The sequence below is a fragment of the Rhinoraja longicauda genome, chromosome 24, assembly GCF_053455715.1.
Source record: "Rhinoraja longicauda isolate Sanriku21f chromosome 24, sRhiLon1.1, whole genome shotgun sequence".
NCBI classification, from domain to species: domain Eukaryota; kingdom Metazoa; phylum Chordata; class Chondrichthyes; order Rajiformes; family Arhynchobatidae; genus Rhinoraja; species Rhinoraja longicauda.
The window spans coordinates 14,028,140-14,049,388 of NC_135976.1; the positions used below are offsets into that span (position 1 = coordinate 14,028,140).

Sequence of the window (21,249 nt, forward strand, 5' to 3'; positions counted from 1 at the left end):
ATCTGATACAAGATGTAGTCAAGAGTGTTTAATTGGCATATGTACCGACAACCGAATAATAAAATTCTTACTTGCAGCAGTAGATAACATGTTTATGAAGAAAGGTCCCGACCCAAAACGTCAACTATCCATGTTCTCCAGAGATGCTGCCTGACCACTGAGTTACTCCAATATTTTGTGTCCTTTTTTACAAACCAGCTTCTGCAGTTCCTTGTTTCTACCTATATATTTTCTCCGTGTGTTGTGTTTACATGCCTGTTATGGTGCTGCAGGTAAGAATTTCATGGTTCCATTGTCGGTACATATGTTGGCACATATAAAAATTAAACACTCATGTCTTTAAATAAACACAATACACATAGATAATATTTAATAAACAAAAAAGAAACAATAAATTAATAAGTAATGCAAACAGCTGTCTAAAGCCTTGATCAGAGAAAAGCTTTCAGGGGGTAGGGATGTTTTTTATAATCTGATACTGAGATGTCGTCAAGAATGTGTAATTGTTATGTGTACTGACAACCGAACATTCTTACTTGCAGCAGCAAGTAGATAACACATATATATGAAGAGGTATCCCAACCCAAAATGTCACCTATCTATGTTCGCTGGAGATGCTAACTGAATTGTTTATTATATATTATCTATGTGTATTGTATTTATGGGTCTGTTATGCAGGTGCAAAAAAATCCCAATAAATTAATGATTAGTGCAAAAATATTAGCACTAGTTCTTCAAACAGTTCTCCAAAAGTTCTCCAAAAGCTTGAATGCAGAAGGGGTTTTGAGAGTAATGGGGTGTAGTTAGAGGACTTATAACCCCTTCAAAAATTATGAATTTACAACTTTGGTTTTGTAAACTGATATGAAAATGATTGGTTCCAGAGGTCACAGCAGTTGGCTGCTTGCTCTCAGCCTTTGCTTGCTTCGTCTTAGCTGTTGACTGCATGGTGTCAGTAGTTGGCTGCTTGACCTCTGTCATTGTTTGCTCCGTCTCACTAGTTGACAGCTGGGTCTCAGCAGTTGACTGCCTGATCTCATTAGTTCCCTGCCTGGTCTCATTAGTTGACTGCTTGGTCTCATTACATAGAAACATAGAAAATAGGTGCAGGAGTAGGCCATTCGGCCCTTCGAGCCAGCACCGCACTTCAATATGATCATGGATAATCATCCATAATCAGTAACCCATTCCGGCTTTTCCCCCATATCCCTTGATTCCCTTGGCCCTAAGAGCCAAATCCAACTCTTGAAAACATCCAGTGAATTGGCCTCCACTGCCTTCTGTGGCAGAGAATTCCACAGATCCACAACTCACTGGGTGAAAAGGTTTTTCCTCATCTCAGTCCTAAATGGCCTACCCCTTATTCTTAAACTGTGACCCCCTGGTTCTGGACTCCCCCAACATCGGGAACAATTTTTCTGCATCTACCCTGTCCAATCCTCCAAGAATTTTATATGTTTCTATAAGATTCCCTCTCATCCTTCTAAATTCCAGCGAATACAAGCCCAATCGAACCAATTTTTTCATCATATGTCAGCCCCGCCACCCCGGGAATTAACCTAGTGAACCTACGCTGCACTCCCTCAATAGCAATAATGTCCTTCAAATTAGGAGACCAAAATTGCACACAATACTCCAGGTGAGGTTTCACCAGGGCACTGTATAACTGCAGTAGGACCTCTTTGCTGCCAAACTCAAATCCTCTTGCACTGCCTGGTCTCAGTAGTTGACTGCTTGATCTCACTGGTTGACTGCTTGGTGTCACTAGTTGACTGCTTGGTGTCACTAGTTGACTGCTTGGTGTCACTAGTTGACTGCTGGGTCTCACTAGTTGACTGCTTGCTCTCATTGGTTGGCTGCTTGGTCTCATTAGTTGGCTGTCTGGTCTCATTAGTTGGCAGTCTGGTCTCAGTAGTTAGCTGCTTGGTCTAACTAATTGCTTGCTTGGTTTCAGTCATCGCTTGGTTTCAGCAGTTGCTTGTTTGGTCTCAGACATCAGTAGTTGCTTGACTCTGGCTGTTGCGCGGCCGCTGCGCCTCCTTCAGGTAGGGGGCGCGCCAGGGAAGAGCGGTGGTGTATGTGTGCAAGTCGGAGCCCAGGGCCTGAAGCTGCTGTGTCTTCCGAGGAAGAAGGCCGTTTAATACTACACTTTTTTTAAAAATCGCAATCCTCTCCTCCTCAGCTGACAGTGAACGCCGCTGGGATTAAGGAAGGATCCAGGGTCCAGCTGTGGTGTGAGAGGAGCTGAGAGACGCCCAGGCTCGGCGGCCAGCAGTTAGCGGCTTCTGCTTGCCTTCGCCCAGCGACGACAACACAAGGCCCGGGGTGATGTTGGCCCTTTTCAACAAGTTATTGGACTGGTTCAAGGCTCTCTTCTGGAAAGAGGAGATGGAGCTGACGCTGGTGGGCTTGCAGTACTCGGGCAAGACGACGTTTGTCAATGTGATCGCGGTAGAGTATCAACAGTCAATAATAAACGCAGACAAGGGGCGAGGTGCACGCACAAACATCGCCCTTTTGGTCACTGGGTTTCTTTCTCAGGCTCTCTATTTGTCTTTTTCAGCAGTTAGAAATAACTGTTAATTCTTCACTGTTGCCTATGATTATGTTGTTTTATTCTGAAAGGGAACAACCCGTATGAAACAATGCAATGTTGTTTTTTCATGTGTGCTTTTTCATTTATTTTTTAATATGGTGTTTTTTAATCACCAAAATCATCCTGCGCATGATCCTCTCTCCCAGCTTTTTAACTTCCTGATCTAGTTTCTTAACCCGTTGCTGCCCCTCAATGCATTCAATGTTGCATTATCATATCATCATATCATATATCTACAGCCGGAAACAGGCCTTTTCGGCCCTCCAAGTCCGTGCCGCCCAGTGATCCCCGTACATTAACACTATCCTACACCCACTAGGGACAATTTTTACATTTACCCAGCCAATTAACCTACATACCTGTACGTCTTTGGAGTGTGGGAGGAAACCGAAGATCTCGGAGAAAACCCACGCAGGTCACGGGGAGAACGTACAAACTCCTTACAGTGCAGCACCCGTAGTCAGGATCGAACCTGTGTCTCCGGCGCTGCATTCGCTGTAAAGCAGCAACTCTACCGCTGCGCTACCGCCATTGTTTCCTATGTTTTTTTTCATGGGTGGATGTGATGTTGTTTGTGGAATGGGCACATTCAGTTGGTACTTTATCAATTCTAAAACCATTCAGAACCAAAAATGTGGGCTTTTTATTATTTTCATGAAGGTTTGGAGGGTATTGGAAAATACTGGACAGGGTGTAACCTCAAAGGATTATAGTGTAATTTTAAATGTGCTATCGTGAACAATTCATGTTTGCATTAGGTTTTCACTTAACAGGCCTGTGAAATACCACGTTACATTTTATCAATCAATAAAAAGATGCTTGGTCCCATGAAATATAAGCCTTGGCAAAAAAAATGGTCTATGAACTGTTGTAAAGGAAGAAAGAGTTTAAGAGGTTTGGAAAGTCAGTCGTCAGGGAATATAGACCTTTGAACATACCTGTCTCAGCTTTGCCCTAACTCCATACGGTATACATCTTTGCTCAACTTCTTTTTTAAATGAAGATTTTGAGGGTATATTAAATACAATATGTCAATCTTGGTTAAATCTGACAAACGTACACTACAAAGGCAAGAGACATGAGCTGGAAATGACAGGCATCAACAGGAAGGGCCATAAACAGTGACTGACATTTAAATAATTAATACAAAGTTTATGATTAATGTATTTTCTGTTTTAAGGCGGACAAAAAGCTGGTCAAGTGGCCCAGTCACAGCTACAAAGGAAAGTTAGAGAGAATATTAGTATTTGGTTGACAAAAGAACCATGAAAATTGGGGGGAAATATCAATATCTTGCTCCTCTTGGAATGCTATTAAGAAAAGGGAAAGTAGAATACCTTAGAAATTTAGCGAGAAACACAAGAATAAATTGTAAAAATATCTGCTGATAGTTTGTTTTAAGTACTACGTGGAATCAAAACAGAACTTTTGGTTTCATCTCCTTGTTTTTGTTTTACCTTCTAACCTTAACTGATGATTCATTCTGAGATGTGCACATTTTATCTCTTTCTGTTACAATCTATATATCATTTCCAATATTAGTATATTTGTTCTCTAGCCTTGTGTCTACTCTTCCATTTCCCATATCTACCCAACTTTGATCCCGTTATCCCCACTATTTAGTTAAAAATTCCCTATATTTCCCAACTTGTACTCCTTACCATGGTCCTACCAGCACAATGCCGACTTTCGCCCAGTACCCATGCTGATGCGTAGGAAGGATTTGTAGGTGGAAATGAATTAAGTGGGACAGGAGCAGGCAGAAACAATGGGTCTGCCAGGGCAGTTCTGTTTATGGATTTTTGGGAGAAAGTAAAACCAGGCCGTGGGTAACAATAAAGTTGTAGGCTATGGAAGGCAGACAACCAGAAGTGATGAAATCGGAAGTAGTCTGTGCAATTATGGCGTGGTGCTCATCTGTGGGGTCATGGTCCAAGGATAAGTAGGAGGAGGTGTCCGTGAGCGGACGTCTGGCCTCAGTGTGGTAGGTGTCTGAAGAAGGGTCTTGACCTGAAATGTCATCCAATTCTGAGTTGCTACCGCTTCTGCAGAGTTACTCCAGCATTTTGTGTCTATCACCCGTGCTAATGCTCCACACTCTTGGCTACTTCTTCCATATCACTGTTTGCGTTATTTTTAAATTACTCTAATTTACCCTATGCCAGTTTACATGTTGCCTAGGTAGCTATGCAAAGGTTCTTGGCTTTGGGGTTCTGCTTAATTTGGTACCTAGCCCCTCATATTGACGATACAGAACTTTTTTTTCTATGTCCTGCCTATGTTGTTGGTGTTTGTGTGTTCAGCGATAATTACATTTCCTGTCTCTCACTGTAAATTTCTTTACAATCCTGACGAAATTTGACAAGCTCCACAATTTGAAAGTAGTAGTATAGTACATAAATGGATAAAAGGAGACAGAGTGCTGGAGTACCTCAGCCGGTCAGGCAGCATCTTAGTTTAGTTTAGAGATACAGCGGGGAAACGGGCCCTTTGGCCCACCGAGTACGCACCAACCAGCGATCTCCGCATATTAACACTATCCTACACACACTAGGGACAATTTACATTTATACCAAACCAATTTACCAACAAACCTGGAGTGTGGGAAGAAACCGAAAATCTCAGAGAAAACCCACACAGGTCACGGGTGGGTCCAAACGCCGTACAGATAAGCTAGTCAGGATCAAACCTGGGTCTCTGGTTGTAAGGCAGGAGCTCTGCAGCTACACCACCGTGCTGCCTCTGGAAAACATGGATAGGTGATGATTCGGGTTGAGAACCTTCAGTCTGATCCTAGCATCATCCTAATCTTTGTGGAAAAAATGCCATAAGATCTCCCTGCATTTATTGGTGAGGATGGATGAGTGAGATTTCATAGTGAAGAAAAGATACTCTGGGTTATCTTTACATTAGAGGTGAACAAAGCAGTGCCAAGTGACACATTGCGATCCTACCAAATGATGGATTAAAATACTTGAGTGCTAGATCGTTTGGATAGTATTATTTGGTTTTAGGGCATAGGCTAGTTCAGAGAGGGTGATGATTGTAACAGGAGGTTCAAAGATGATGGTGACAATGCAATTGAGCTCATCAAAATCTGCAGAAACAGGAAGTGGACTAAAAATTAGAGTGTTGACATTTTGAGAGTATACTTGCAAATGAATTGGAAGATAGTTTTATTTCCCTAATAGGGTTGAAAGGAACACAGGGTGATATGGGGAAGTGGTCACAGTTACAATTGTTTGTGATGGATACGTGTTTAATTACTTGTGAGCCTGGGTGCTGTCAGGGGAATGATTGTGAATTTGATCCTTTATTTGTAGGAGGGATCAGTGAAGCTAGGAGGACAATGATGTAGGTATTGTAATGAAATGGGGAAATGACTTGATACTTGTATTTTTGTGATTTTAATCAAATGTTTAATACTGAGGAGCCTCACAGGGTAGATGCTGAGAAGCTTCTCATGAGTGAGTTTATAAGATCTAATGGAAGTACTTTGAGTATCGTGATTGCCCATTTAAGATAGAAATGAGGATGAGTTTCTTCTCTGGGTGAGGAGGTTGGTTGTGAATATTTGGAATTCTCAACTTCAGAGGCCAGCAGAGTGGATTCAGATCTGAGTTAGATTTTTTGCTACATTGGGCTGTCGACAATTTTGCAAACAACAGAAAAGCTGACATGAGACCAAGATCAAACAGCCATGATCCTGGTGAATAACAGAGCAAGCCAGACAGACCATGTGGTCTAATTCTGCTCTTGTTTCTTGTGTCTTATGTTGAATTATACAATAATTGTATAAGGAAGATATTAAGGATATTCTAAAGCAGGCTTGATTTAATATTGTGTAATAGATTGCTATTCAGTCGCAGTCAATCATTCCTTACTTCACCCTGGAACCATTTCCTCAGAAATGTTTGTGATTTCAAACCATTTGTCTGTACTTTATGCTGACATAGTAAGTGACTCAAATCATTATTAAAATAACAATCTTAGATATGTTTTAGATTTGCTCTTGCATTAATTCAAGTTAATAATGTTCCTTCCAAGCATGTGTATTACCTGTGACATTGATCATATTGAGCCAGATAAAACATAATATGATAGTGTTCCCTCGGATCTGACAGTATTTTGCCACTGGGGAATCATCGAGGGTCCTATCCTACTGGAGAATCCCTCCATTTGTTTTGCTTCGTTGAGTTTGCTCTCTATCATTCTGCATCCCCCTCTCCCAACCTCTTCACTTGCCTTCATTGAATGTCTCTGCATTTTACCTGTGTTCATTGTTGTCTTATTCCTATTCTTAATCTTTCATAAATTTCAAGTGCTGTATCTTGAGAATGTTTGTAGTCCATTGATATTAATCAGTTCAAACTCTTCTGAGTAAAACTTAATTTAGATTTTCACCTATTGATAGTTAATTTTAAACTGTATTTGTTTTCTGTACTCCATGTATCAGTTTCCTTTTCAACTCAATTCATAATGCAGCGAAATGGAAATCAGAACAGTGCAGAAGTTGGAAGTCTGAAATTAAAAAGAGAAAATTGTGGAAACTCTCAGGTCAGGCAACATCTGTGGAAAGAGGAACAGATTTGGTGTTTCAGACTGAGGGCCCTTTGTCATATTTTAAATGACTGTTTCATCCTTGGTTATGCACTTAATACACTTATCCACCCTTGGATAGATGTAAACTTTAACTGACCTAAAATCTCCCTTTTTATGTCTCCCTCTTGGTGGTTTTCCATTTTCCTGGTTCCCTCCAAGATCTTGGTGAGTTTTGAATTGCTCAACTATATCTGCGTCAAATTTATTTAAAACAATTGGATGTAGTCTCTGGATTTTGATGATGACTATCTGAAAACCCATGTGGTCACAGGGAGAACGTAGACTGCACAGACGCCACCCCTAGTCAGGATCGAACCCGATTCTCTGGCGTTGTAAGGCAGCATCTTTAGCGCTGTGCCATTGTGCCGACCCTAAAATATTCCTACTTTCTATGTGTTCTTTCAGGTTTTTTTTAATGCAGTTGCTAATAAAGGCATTTTATGATAAGGGTCCATAACCTCTAGAAATGGGTTGGGATTATGGAGGTCTCCTGCAGCCTATAAAAAGGGATGTTCATGCAATTATATTTTAACAACATTTAAACACCATTCCAGCATTCAGTCATTTTCCCCTGTGCACAACTTCAATCCTTGCTTTGCTCTCCAAGTTGTGTAATATGTCAATAATGTAATTCTGATTTCAGTAAAAGAGGATTAGAAACTGCTGAGTCCAATAGGTTCTTTGAACGTGTAAGAAAGAACTGCAGATGCTGCTTTAAATCGAAAGTAGTACTATAAAGAAAATGAATAGTACTATAAAGAAAACAAATTAGATTATGCTCTACCAATTTTAGTGGAAGTTTGAAAATATTGTACTCATCTAGACTATGTTAATATTTAATATTAACATAAACATACAAGGTTCAAAGAACCGAAGGTAGACACAAAATGCTGGATTAACTCAGCGGGACAAGCAGCATCTCTGGAAAGAAGGAATGGGTGACATCTCTGGAGAGAAGCAATGTGTGATCGAGAGGGTCTCGACCAGCAACCTCACCCATTCCTTCTCTCCAGAGATGTTGCCTGTCCCGCTGACTTACTCCAGCATTTTGTGTCTACTTTCAGTTCTTTGAACCTTGTATGTTTATGTTAATATTAAATATTAACATAATCTAGATGAGCACAATATTTTCAATCTTCCACTAAAATTGGTAGAGCATAATCTAATTTGTTTTCTTTATAGTACTATTGAATAATTCATGTTCTGAAATTAAAACAAAGACATTATTGTGCACTATTATGAATTGAATTTAACAGTATTACAAGCAATTCCCATGGATTTGCGTGAAGATTTGCATTACAAGTTTGTATGCAGTTCCCTTTGTATTAGAAATCTCCAATATGATTATTTTCTCCAAAATCTTTAGAGATCTGGACAATTCGGTTAATTGCATTCCCCTTCCACCATTCTCACACATCAGTTGAATGTTTGCCTATCCAAGGAAAGTACGCATTTCCTTTTCTCCTCGTAACCAACCATAATTTTACTTCCTCAATGTTCATCCAAGACTAAGTAGAAAGCAGAGTCTCAGTCTCAGTAGTAGAAAATTAAGGTATCAAATGTTCATGGAAAAACTATGCCTGCCCAAAAAGGAGGAACTGTTTTGTTTAGAGATACAGCATGGCAACAGGCCCTTCGGGCCACATAGTCTGCACCGACCAGTGATCATCCATGTACTAGTTCTATCCTACACATTAGAGACAATTTTACAGTAAACAATTAACCGACAGACCCGCACACCTTTGGAATGCGGGAGGAAATCGGAGCACCTAGAGAAAAGCCACGTGGTCACAAGGAGAACATTCAGACAGCACCCGTAGTCAGGATTGAACCGTGGTCTCTGGTGCTTTAAGGCAGCAATTCTACCGCTGCGCCACTGCCGCATCATTTGCGATTGGCTCCTGTGATTGAACTGTCTTTAAAAGAGAAATGTATGAAATCTAATTCACTCGCACTGAATTTGACCTTTCCCATCATTACGGTCAACTTTGAATTAAGGATTATATGTAATAATTTGTTTTCTATTTGTGGCAAATTATAGGAGCATCAAGTGAGAGTGAATGATAATGGCAATAAATAAGCATTGCATTCATCCAGTTAATTTGTTTTTCCCTCTGCAAACTGCATTTTAAATAAGATTTTTTTAATGTTGTGGAAGTGCTTTGTGACATGAGGGGGAATAAAGGCATTAGCAATAAATCACAATATAAGGGAATGACATGTTCTCTTCCTAGCTTTAATGTGAGAAAGCATTTGCGGGGTATAGGAATACAATTGACCTCAAGCTTTGTATGGTAGGCATTAAGTATATTAAATAATTAAATTATGGACACCAAGGAATTTGAATAATATGGGGTTTGAGTGATATGGACTAGTGGGATTGTTATCGTGAATGATGGAGTGGCCATTTGCCCTTTCCCTGATATTTTTTCTATTATGTTCTCTAATAATAAGATTCGTAAGTAATGTGCATAAACTTTCTCCCAACATTATGACTTGAGATCTTCCAAGGTGCCTAGCAGGTAAATACAGTTGGGTGGACTGTCAAGAAAGCCCCCCTTAATCTCTTGCCTGATAGTTCAAAAAATGTCTTAATTTGAAGGATAAGGGCAGACTAAGACATGGGAGTGCCGTTACCTGGAAGTTGTCCTCCAAACCCATCACTATCCTGGCTTGAAATTATGTTGTTGTTTGTTCAACATCACTGTGCAAAATCCTGGAACTCCCTCCCTAACAACATTGTGGGCATACCCACACCTCTAAGACTGCAGCAGTTCAAGAAGGCAGTTCACCACCACATTCTTAAGGGCACTGGAGGACAGGTAATTAAATGATTGTTCAGCTTGCAAAATCCACTTTCCCTGGAAGGAATAATAAAAAAAGAGAATAAATGGTCTACTCTTTAAAGGCAAAACCCATTCTGCACTTTACTACTGACATAAAGGATATTGCACCTTCCTGATATTGTCAGTACATTTTTTTGGAAGAATATTAACTTTGTATTTTGAACAGAAAATAAATTGTCTACAAATTTATTTAATCAGCAAAATATGTTATGATTTTAGGAGATAATTTTCCAAGACACTGATTTCCAAGTCTTGTGGTTATTGTCTTTTTACTTAGTACTCTTGTCTACATTACTCTCTCCTTTGAATATTTATCATTCGACATAGTGGAATGTTAAAATCTTCACAAAAGTGATGACAGTTCAGAATCCTTTGAGCTTCATTGTCTCAGTAAAGGTAGGCACTAACCTGATTGGGTTTCTGCTACAGTCGTGTTTCCATTTAATGCAAGCATTCTGATCTTTTTTGGATTACTTCCTGATACGATATGGACTGATTTTTTTAATGTTCTACATAACACATGTTCTTGTGATAATCTGATATATAAAATCTGTAATACAATGTGTACATTGGTGCTATTATCTTTGTTCATGAAGTCGTAAGTGATAGGAGCAGAATTAGGCCAAGTCCTCCGGCATTCAATCATGGCTGATCTATCTCTTCCTCCTTTCTCTTGCCTTCGCCCCATAACCCCTGACACCCGTACTAATCAAGAATCTATCTCTGCCTTCAAAATATCCATTGACTTGGCCTCCACAGCCTTCTGTAGCAAAGAATCCCACAGATTCACCACCCTCTGACTGAAGAAATTCCTCCTCATCCCTTTCCTAAAGGAACGGCCTTTAATTCTGCTATAATCTCTAGTCCTAGACTCTCCCACTAGTGGAAACATCCTCTCCACATCCACTCTGTCCAGGCTTCTCACTATTCGGTAAGTTTCAATTGTCCCCTCTCTTCCTTTTAAACTCCAGCGAGTACAGGCCCAGTACCGTCAAACGCCCATCATATGTTAACCCACTCATTCCTGGGATCATTCTTGCCAGCACATCCTCAGATATGGTGCCCAAAATTGTTCACAATACTCCAAATGCAGCCTGAACAGTGCCTTATGGAGCCTCAGTATTACATCTCTGTTTTTGTATTCTAGCCCTCTTGAAATAAATGCTAGCATTGGTGAAGTTTGTAAGTTACAATGGTGAGGAAGGCATTGAAAAGTAGAAATGAAGAAAACGTTATTAGATTTGAGGTCGGATTTGCAGTATCTAGAGTTGAGTGTAAATATTGTTTGGGATGCATGATTGTGTTTCCAGTTTAGTTGGGTTTATGAATATTGCACAGAATCTGCCTTTTTCAACACTTCAATTAAGAAAAAGGGGTAGGCCATTTAGGACTGAGATGAGGAAAAACTTTTTCACCCAGAGAGTTGTGAATCTGTGGAATTCTCTACCACAAAAGGCAGTGGAGTTGAATTCACTGGATGTTTTCAAGAGTTTGATTTAGCTCTTAGGGCTAAAAGAATCATGGGTATGGGGGAAAAGCAGGAACAAGGTACTGATTTTAGATGATCAGCCATGATCATATTGAATGGCAGTGCTGGCTTGAAGAGCTGAATGGCCTACTACACCTATTTACTATGTTTCAAGTTTGCAATATCTTTTAGCTCTTTACTTGAGATTGTGGTAAATGAGCTATGTAGGTTAGATTTAGTTTGGAGATACAGCATGGAGACCGGCCCACCGAGTCCGCGCTGACCAATGATCATCCGTGCGCTAGTTCTATCCTACACTCTAGGGACAATTTACAGAAGCTAATTAACTTACAATCTGCAAGTCTTTGGAATGTGGGAGTAAACCGGAACACGCAGAGGAAATCGCACGTGATCACAGGGAGGACGTGCAAACTCCATGCAGCACCCGTAGTTAGAATCGAACCTGGGTCTCTAGCCCTGTAGGGCAGCAACACCACCACTGACAACCATTTTTTACTGTCAGTACGTGAGGGGGAGAAAAAGTACTTGCAACACTTGCACCATTCTTCTAAATTATCAGTTCCTATTCAGTTCCCCATATTGCTTATTTTGATGTTGTGAAACAAGGTGATGTCGCTATTCTCGTATCGTTTGGGCGCACAGTGGCGCAGCGGTAGAGTGGTTGCCTTATAGTGCCAGAGACCCGGCTTTGACCCTGACTGCGTGCTATCTGTACGACGTTAGTACCTTCTCCCTGTGACCGCGTGGGTTTTCACAGGGTGCACCGGTTTCCTCCCACACACCACAGACATACAAGTTGTAGGTTAATTAGCTGCAGTAAAATTGTGAATTATCCCTAGTGTGTAGGATGGTACTAGTGTATGGATGATCGCTGGTCGGCACAGAATCGGTAGGTCGAAGGGCCTGTTTCTTTGCTTTTGGGACGGTGGTGGTAGGCAGGTGCATGGGGAGGAACCTTTGGATGTTTAATCATTTCATTGAAACTCTTCGGACCTTAAAGTCTCACTAGCACTCCCTGAGTGCCCAATGCCTAGAACTCTACTTGGTACTTAATTGGAATTATAATGAAGTTGCATTTCCTTCCTTGACAAATCAATTGTCTCCTCTACATCGAACAACATCTGTTTCCTGCTTGTCCATCATGCCATCCCATCCATTCCCCCTTTTAGAATTATCTCTATTTGCAATCAAAAGATGTCTGGTGTTCCATTAGCTCCTAAAACAAATAATTCATGAGCTTAGGATCGAAGGGTGACCACCTCCCCCAACCGCCAGCACAATAGAACAGCCATCCGAAAGGAAATAAGAAACCCATTGAATACTTAATATTTTATTGTTCATGTCCATATTAGTCTGTCAGAATTAAGAAATGTGCCAGTTTTACAACACATATAGTGGATAAAATCTCTCCCTCAGATCCCAGTATTTTTATTTTGAGGGGGAGCGAAAAGCAAAATCAAGGACTCAAAATGAAACATCTGATACACAATCAGTCGTTTCCATTGCTACCTTGCACTAGGCAACACCGTTAAAAAATCGGTCATATAATTGTATTTAATTGTATTTATGTATTTATTTGTTTTTGCATTTATTGCATATATGTTTGTACGCACCGTCAGGATTGGCTATTTTTTAATTTCGTTGTACTCGTTGCAATGACAATAAATGAATATTATTATTATTATTATTATTAGTTATTCTCCTTGTCTATGACTTAACAAATCCAGTGACAATCAACTATCTGATTTGGCACATTAATTAAGAAACGTAGAACTGCCTTAAAGAACAGCAAAAATTCCTGTTACTAAAGAAAGGATCTTAACACCACCTTTGTTTGTCTGTCTGTCTGACTTGGAAGATTTTACATTGCGATCTTCCAGACATAACTTTACTTATGTTTGTATTTGGCTGAAAATATATAGAACTAGTTTGTTGGATGTAATTGGTTTTACAACAATTTTTTTTAAGAGACACAGCATGAAAGCACACGGTCTACTGATGTCACTGAGTTCACGGCAGCCATCGATCACCCGTTCTCACCCATTCAATGTTATCCCACTTTCTCATCCATTCCCGACATTGGGCCGATTTTACAATTTACTTTATCTCTCATTTTTTAATAAAAATAATGTTCACCATGCTCACGGACGATACAAGAACTAAAAGTAAAGCAACGTTTTAATGCACCAACATTGTGTAATGCGGCTGATTGATTCTTTTACGATGAACTATCTTATAATTCAGAAAATGTATTTTTATATCAACAGTCTGGACAGTTCAGTGAGGACATGATTCCAACTGTTGGATTCAACATGAGAAAAATCACCAAAGGAAATGTCACCATCAAGGTACGGAGTTTTTCCAGTGGCTTGCTCTTTTGAAAGCTAGCTGACAATTACTGCAATTTTTATATCTGTGTAATGCTCCTCACTTTAAAAACATTTTTTTTAACAGTACCATTTAATAATTTGGGTTTGGCTTTTAATTTTCTAAATCAGAGCTTTCATCTCTTTTCCTTTGAAAAAAAACAAGAGTAAATGCGAACATTCTTATTGCAGGCCCTTTTGTTTAAAATCATGTAGGAAATTAGTCTGGTTGACTTGGCCAAAAGTGTTTGCATGTGTTGTGTTGAGACTTGAGTGTGGGAGAGGGCAAAAACTGGTTAAAGATTGCGACCTGCTATTCTTTTGTATCAGGTGAATAGAGTAAGCTTCCATTCCTCAGCTATTTGTTTCCATGGGCATGATCTTGTTAAAGCTTTCAGAAGAAAGTTTTTTTTTGTTTCCATTGTGACTGTCAGTTTAAGTTCATAATGGTGTGGTATAAATGCATCCTATCTGAAATTATAGTGCTAAGTACTGAAAAAGGTATGTACCGTTTTGCTCATAAATTATTTGTTTGTGCAGCAAATTAGTTCCGACCGATCTTTTGCAAGAGATAGTAGTTTTTAAAGTTGACATGATTCATCTGAAATCAGAGGGCCCCATGAATAAGGGCAGGGGATTTCTTTTGGCTCAGTAGGTGTCAGCAAGATATACAATTGGTTAATGGGTGATTTAGATCCAATTTTTCAGATGAAATTGGGAATGGTAGATACTTCATTACCTTCAAAATATGCTTTTAATTTCAAGCTAGGATCCCAAAATTGTGGTTAGTGAGCTTAATTAGTAGTGGTTTAGCTTTGGGACATTGGTGGACAGCCACGATTTAGAAGCATGTGGGAACGATACTGCAGAGGCCTGATTCTTTCACAAAATGGCTCATTAAATTGTATATATTTGAATGTAATGTCCATCTGTCTGTAATAAATATTGAATATTTGGAATGTTACAAGATAAAGAGCTGGTTCGTAGAAATTTTTTAATGAGAGGAAGAATCTCTAACCAGTTTATTGTATGATACTCAGTAATTGAATTATTATGAATGCACTTTTATATTTACTTGCCATTTTAATTTTAGCTTTGGGACATTGGTGGACAGCCACGATTTAGAAGCATGTGGGAACGATACTGCAGAGGGGTCAGTGCCATTGTGTAAGTATTTTGAATTATTTTATTGAAGAAGGAAATCCAATAACAATATGAATTTCATATGGGGGCCAATTCTGTACCTTCAGAAACTATTTGCTTGTTGAAATCAGAATGTAATTGTACCTAATCATGTACTCTTTTAATTTGTGTCTCTTCAACATCAGGTTTGCCTTATTATAATTTGTGAAAAACACTGCTTCAAAGTTGTCCTTTTCAAATGTTTTTTTCCCTCTCCTCTCCTTCTAAAGCATTTGTTTAGATCTTGCTAGCCTGAGTCCCCACATCCTGAAGAGCCTTCTGCGTCCTCCGTATTACCTGGTCCGGATACAGGGGCCACGTTGCTGTCTTGTAGAATCCCAGATGCCAGTGGTGTGATATGGAAGCTGGCAGGATTAATGAGGATAGTTTGTAATTGTCACTACACTGATCAGTTTAATTAAAGTTTTTAACAGGCAGATATGTTTATAAGCACATTTTTTAAATAAACAAGGGTGGCGTAATGGTCGAGCTACTGCCTTACAGTGCCAGAGACCCGTGTTCAATCCTGCCTATGGATGCTTGTCTGTATGTTCTCCCCGTGACCTGTGTGGATTTTCTCCAAGATCCAAAGATTTGCAGGTTTGAAGGTTAATTGGTTTGGTATAAATGTAAATTGTTCCTCGTGTGTGTAGGATAGTGTTAGTGTACAGGGATCACTGGTCGGCGTGGACTCAGTGGGCCGAAGGGCCTGTTTCCATGCTGTAGCTCTAAAATAAATTAAACTAAATGTTAACAGAAAATGTCTAAAAACTAAAGCAAAATAGTTTTTAAAAGTTCACTTTGGTTCCTTGTTTGCAGATTTGTAATCTTCATTGAAGTAAGTACGGACTCAGAATTTGTGTAGGATGTGAGAGCCAGTGTCCTCTCTTATCATTATGCTAGAGAATCTCAGTGAAGACTGGTTGTTACACAGCGTTTAGTGGTGGAACAAATCCGTTAGTAAATCTTGCATTTTGGTTTTAGTCACACATGCATGGAGTGTCGACACATACTGCCACTTAAAATCAGCTCCAAATAGTACTACATATGTCATTCTGCCTAATGTCTTATCATATCATATCATCATATATATACAGCCGGAAACAGGCCTTTTCGGCCCTCCAAGTCCGTGCCGCCCAGTGATCCCCGTACATTAACACTATCCTACACCCACTAGGGACAATTTTTACATTTACCCAGCCAATTAACCTACATACCTGTACGTCTTTGGAGTGTGGGAGGAAACCGAAGATCTCGGAGAAAACCCACGCAGGTCACGGGGAGAACGTACAAACTCCTTACAGTGCAGCACCCGTAGTCAGAATCGAACCTGAGTCTCCGGCGCTGCATTCGCTGTAAAGCAGCAACTCTACCGCTGCGCTACCGTGCCGCTAGCCGTCTAATTTATGATCATGTAGGCGTGATTGATGAAACCCAGTAGTCGGAGTTTCACTCAACTATTTTATTCTTTAATTAAAAATAGCCAAGCATGCTCTGATGAGGAGAATAATGACGACAACATTGATCTGAGTAGTTAAATTTATTTCTCTTCACAAACACTGCCTAATGCGGAGTATTTCCAGCATTTATTTCATATTTCCAGTTGCGACAGTTTTATTTTCTTTCAAATGTTTCTGGGCTTGCCTGATATCTCCATGCATGGTTCCACTATGGATGCTGATGACTCTTAGAGCAGAAACTTGGGTGGGTTTTCCTCCTTCTTTTGCAAGGCAGAAGTGTCCCTGTTACTGTTCTGAGTGAAATTAGCTACCACAGTAGGAATCAGAGACTGTGTGGCTTGTTCCTGATTTGTTAAGTGAAGTCATTATGAAATGCCATTCAAACTGAATTCTTAATGCTTTTGCATTTCACAGGTACATGGTAGATGCCGCAGACCATGAGAAGACAGAAGCTTCAAAGAATGAATTGCATAATTTATTAGATAAACCACAGTTGCAGGGCATCCCAGTAAGTCTGCTCCTGTCTTTTTATAGTGAATCAAACTGAACGACTTTAAATAACTAATGAGAAATAATAATCTATCTTAGCAGAAGTTAGTGATTCTGACTAAGCAACTTGTAGTGTAAGAAAATAACTGCAGATGCTGGTACAAATCGAAGGTATTTATTCACAAAATGCTGGAGTAACTCAGCAGGTCAGGCAGCATCTCAGGAGAGAAGGAATGGGTGACGTTTCGGGTCGAGACACTTCTTCAGTCTGATGTCGGGGGTGGGACAAAGGAAGGATATAGATGGAGACAGGAAGACAGTGGGAGATCTGGGAAGGGGGAGGGGAAGAGAGGGACAGAGGAACTATCTAAAGATGGAGAAGTCAATGTTCATACCGCTAGGCTGCAAGCTGCCCAGGCGAAATATGAGGTGCTGTTCCTCCAATTTCCGGTGGGCCTCACTGTGGCACTGGAGGAGACCCATGACAGAAAGGTCAGACTGGGAGTGGGAGGGGGAGTTGAAGTGCTCAGCCACAAGGAGATCAGGTTGGTTAAGGCGTACTGAGCGAAGGTGTTGAGCGAAGCGATCGCCGAGCCTGCGTTTGATTTTGCCGATGTAAAGAAGTTGACATCTAGAGCAGCGGATGCAATAGATGAGGTCTGTCTCACCTGGAAAGATTGTTAGGGTCCTTGGATGGAGTTGAGGGGGGAGGTAACAGTGGTATTTGTTGAATTCTTGTAAAGAAATTGAAAACAAGTGATGACATTTATTACATAAAATATGTAATTCAAACTAGAAAGAGTGCAGAGAAGATTTATGAGGATGTTGCCAGGACTCGAGGGCCTGAGCTAAAGGGGAGAGGTTGAGCAGGCTACTCCCCTCCCATCGGGCATATGGTATAGAAGTGTGAAAACCCATACCTCTAGATTTAGGGACAGTTTCTTCTCAGCTGTTATCAGGCAACTGAACCATCCTACCAACAACTAGAGAGCAATCCTGAGCTACCATTGACCTCATTGGAGACCTTTGAACTATCTTTGATTGGACTTTACTGGACTTATCTTGCACTCGATGATATTCATATTATTCCCTTTGCCAAGTATCTGTACACTGTAGATGGCTCGATTGTAATCATGTATTGTCTTTCTGCTGATTGGTTAGCACGCAACAAAAGCTTTTCACTGACCCCCGGTACACGTGACAATAAACTCAACTCAACTACCAAAGGTATATTATATTGTGAGACCATTATTTAATTCTATATTTTTACCCAGTACCACATCTAAAAGTAGTCTGATCCTGGTTCATTGCTTAACAGACCACTGTAATAAACCATTGCAGATCCATACTATGAATTTGTCTTCAAGGCTGCCCTTGATTAACCCAATTTATATAACTAAATTGGTCTATGATTATTGTAGCACATTTTTTAGAAGCTCCCATTCTTTCCTGATTTGTAGTCTGGTGTGCAGTTCAGCTACAGTGATCCATGTACTATTTCTATCAGTGGCATCCTTTCTTATTAATTTTTAAGTTCACCCAGTGTGATTTGACCCAGATTCATTCCTCACCACTGCAGTGACAACATAAAAGGAACTTCCCTACCTCATTCACCTTTTAGCCTCTTCTCTGAATATTCAGCTCCTAGACTTGGTCATTGTTAGAATTGTACAATTTGAATTAAAAAAAACAAAATCAGCATTTCAAACCATTACATTCAATGACAATACAGAATTTTCTTTCTGCTTTGACTTCAACCAAGATTAAAGTAATCCTGGCAATGAAAACTACCTTCTGAATTCTATACATGGAAACAAATTGGAATACTGGTTGAAAAGAAACATTATTGTGGAGTTTCATGGGTCAGTTAACTATTTTTTTAGATTGGTATCTGAATCTAGTCGAAACAGGTGCAGGTTTGGATGTTTTGTCAGCATGCATGTTGATGCAAGATTAAAGACCACATGCAAGATATAACAATAATAAGGAATGTTGGAGATGTTTATGCATGATAAAGCAGCATGAACAGATTATACTGAGAAGCATCCTCTCATAATCTATTCAAACTGGCAGTTAACTTGCTTAAGAATATATTAACATGAGGAACTGGTGCTACTGAAGACCATTCACTTCCTCAATGCTGCTTGGCTATTCAGTCTGTTTCCCTATACGCTTTGACTCCCTTGAATATATTTAATGATTCGCCTCTACAATTCTCCTGGGTAGAAAATTCAAAAGATTCACAACCTTCGGTGAGAAGAAATTCTTCCTTGTATGTATCTAAAATGGACAATCCATTATTCTGAAACCATGCCTCCTTGTTCCAGATCGCCCCACAAGAGGAAAGACTCTCGTATCATCCGCACTTCCCCCAAATCCTCTGTTTCAATAATATCTCCTCTATGTTAAAAATGTTTATGAATTATCTACTGCTTCTTGTTTCTTTTAGGTGCTAGTCCTTGGGAACAAACGAGACCTGCCCGATGCACTGGAAGAGAAAGATCTTATTGAAAAAATGTGAGCAGCATATTTTTACACTGGTATAGAATGGATTAAAATAAACTAGTTGTCAGAAGTCTTGGAGGTCCTTGCTTCCTGCATGCATGATAGCGCTCTATATATTGAACACAATGAAGATTAGAGTGTTTCAATGGGGTTGTTAACTTTTAACCAAGATTGAGCCAGTGAATAGAAACTAAACTTAAGGGCTCCCTAATGAGTATTGTTTTTGAGATGACTGCAGCACCAGAAAACTGCACAGACTGGTCCAGTGTATCAGACAAATTTACATAAGGTGACTAAGAAGTTGGATGGGGTTGGATTTGCAGTTGCATGAAACTCTTAGGAGAGCCATTGATGTCTTAAAACAACAAATGGGGGTGGGCTATGGATTGAGTTGCAGGAGCTGTTTATGAATGATGGGAGATTAAGGTAATTGAAGACAGGATATTAAATCCTAGGTTATTTTCTGTCTAGAAACATAGAAAATAGGTGCAGGAGTAGGCCATTCAGCTCTTCAAGCCAGCAATGCCATTCAATATGAACCTGGATGATCATCTAAAATCAATACCCTGTTCCTGCTTTTTCCCCATACCCATGAATCTTTTAGCCCAAAGAGCTAAATCGAACTCTTGAAAACATCCAGTGAATTCACCTCCACTGCCTTTTGTGGCAGAGAATTCCACAGATTCACAACTCTCTGGGTGAAAATGTTTTTCCTCATCTCAGTCCTAAATGGTCTACCCCTTATTCTTAAACTGTTACCCCTGGTTCTGGACTCAGGAACATTTATCCTGCATCTAGCCTGTCCAATCCTTTAAGAATTTTATGTTTCTATAAGATCCCCTCTCATCCTTCTAAACTCCAGTGAATACAAGCCCAGTCAACCCATTCTTTCATCATGTGACGGTCCCGCCATCCCTGGAATTAACCTGATGAACTTACTCTGCACTCCCTCAATAGCAAGAAAGTCCTCTCCTCAAATCCTCTCGCTATGAAGGCCAACTTGCCATTTTGTTTCTTCACTGCCTGCTGTACCTGCATGCTTACTTTCAGTGACTGATGTACAAGGACACCTAGGTCTCGTTGCACCTCTTTTCCTAATCTGACACCATTCAGATAATTATCTGCCACGTTGTTCTTGCCACCAAAGTGGATAACCTCACATTTATCCACATTTTACTGCATCTGATATGCATCTGCCCACTCACCCAACCTATCCAAGTCATCCTGCAGCCTCATAACATCCTCCTCGCAGCTCGCACTGCCACCCAGTTTTGTGTCTTCTGCAAACTTGGAGGTGCTACATTTAATTCCCTTGTCTAAATCGTTAATATATATTGTAAATAACGGGTCCCAGCACTGAGCCTTGCGGCACCCCACGAGTCACTACCTGCCATTCTGAAAAGGACCTGTTAATTCCTACTCTTTCCAAAATGCAAGTTTGGATGTAATGTTTGAATAAGCATTATTTATAGTGTGTGGGTCTAATTGGTTATATTGTGATTTTGACTGGGAGCTGGAGAACCACTTAAAAGTTATTTTGGAAATTGGCAAGCAGAGGAAAAAAAGCGGTCTTTGGGGGGGAAAATATGTTTCCATGTAGCCTCCCTGCACCCATCGTCTCTTAAGAACACATCTACTTTTTCCACTGTGTGAGACCATTGAAATTGACAAGCAAACACTATTATACAAACTTGTGCAACATTACTCTATTAAA

The 21,249-nt window shown here is 40.0% G+C and overlaps 1 protein-coding gene across 4 annotated transcripts in view; it reads left to right on the forward strand.

Moving 5' to 3' along the window:
• The first annotated feature begins 1,967 nt into the window (after positions 1 to 1,967).
• LOC144605431 (ADP-ribosylation factor-like protein 8A) overlaps positions 1,968 to 21,249 on the forward strand; it is a 32,230-nt gene continuing 12,948 nt past the window's right edge. Inside the window, exons 1-5 of one of the 4 annotated variants that reach the window (XM_078420683.1) lie at positions 1,974 to 2,403; positions 13,801 to 13,881; positions 14,993 to 15,066; positions 16,956 to 17,049; positions 19,480 to 19,547. In XM_078420683.1, coding sequence (XP_078276809.1) covers positions 2,329 to 2,403; positions 13,801 to 13,881; positions 14,993 to 15,066; positions 16,956 to 17,049; positions 19,480 to 19,547 — 392 coding nt within the window. In that variant the 5' untranslated portion in view covers positions 1,974 to 2,328. Of the gene's footprint in view, positions 2,452 to 13,800; positions 13,882 to 14,992; positions 15,067 to 16,955; positions 17,050 to 19,479; positions 19,548 to 21,249 lie in introns of all 4 variants that reach the window. The other 3 variants (XM_078420682.1, XM_078420685.1, XM_078420686.1) reach the window with 3 other exon arrangements.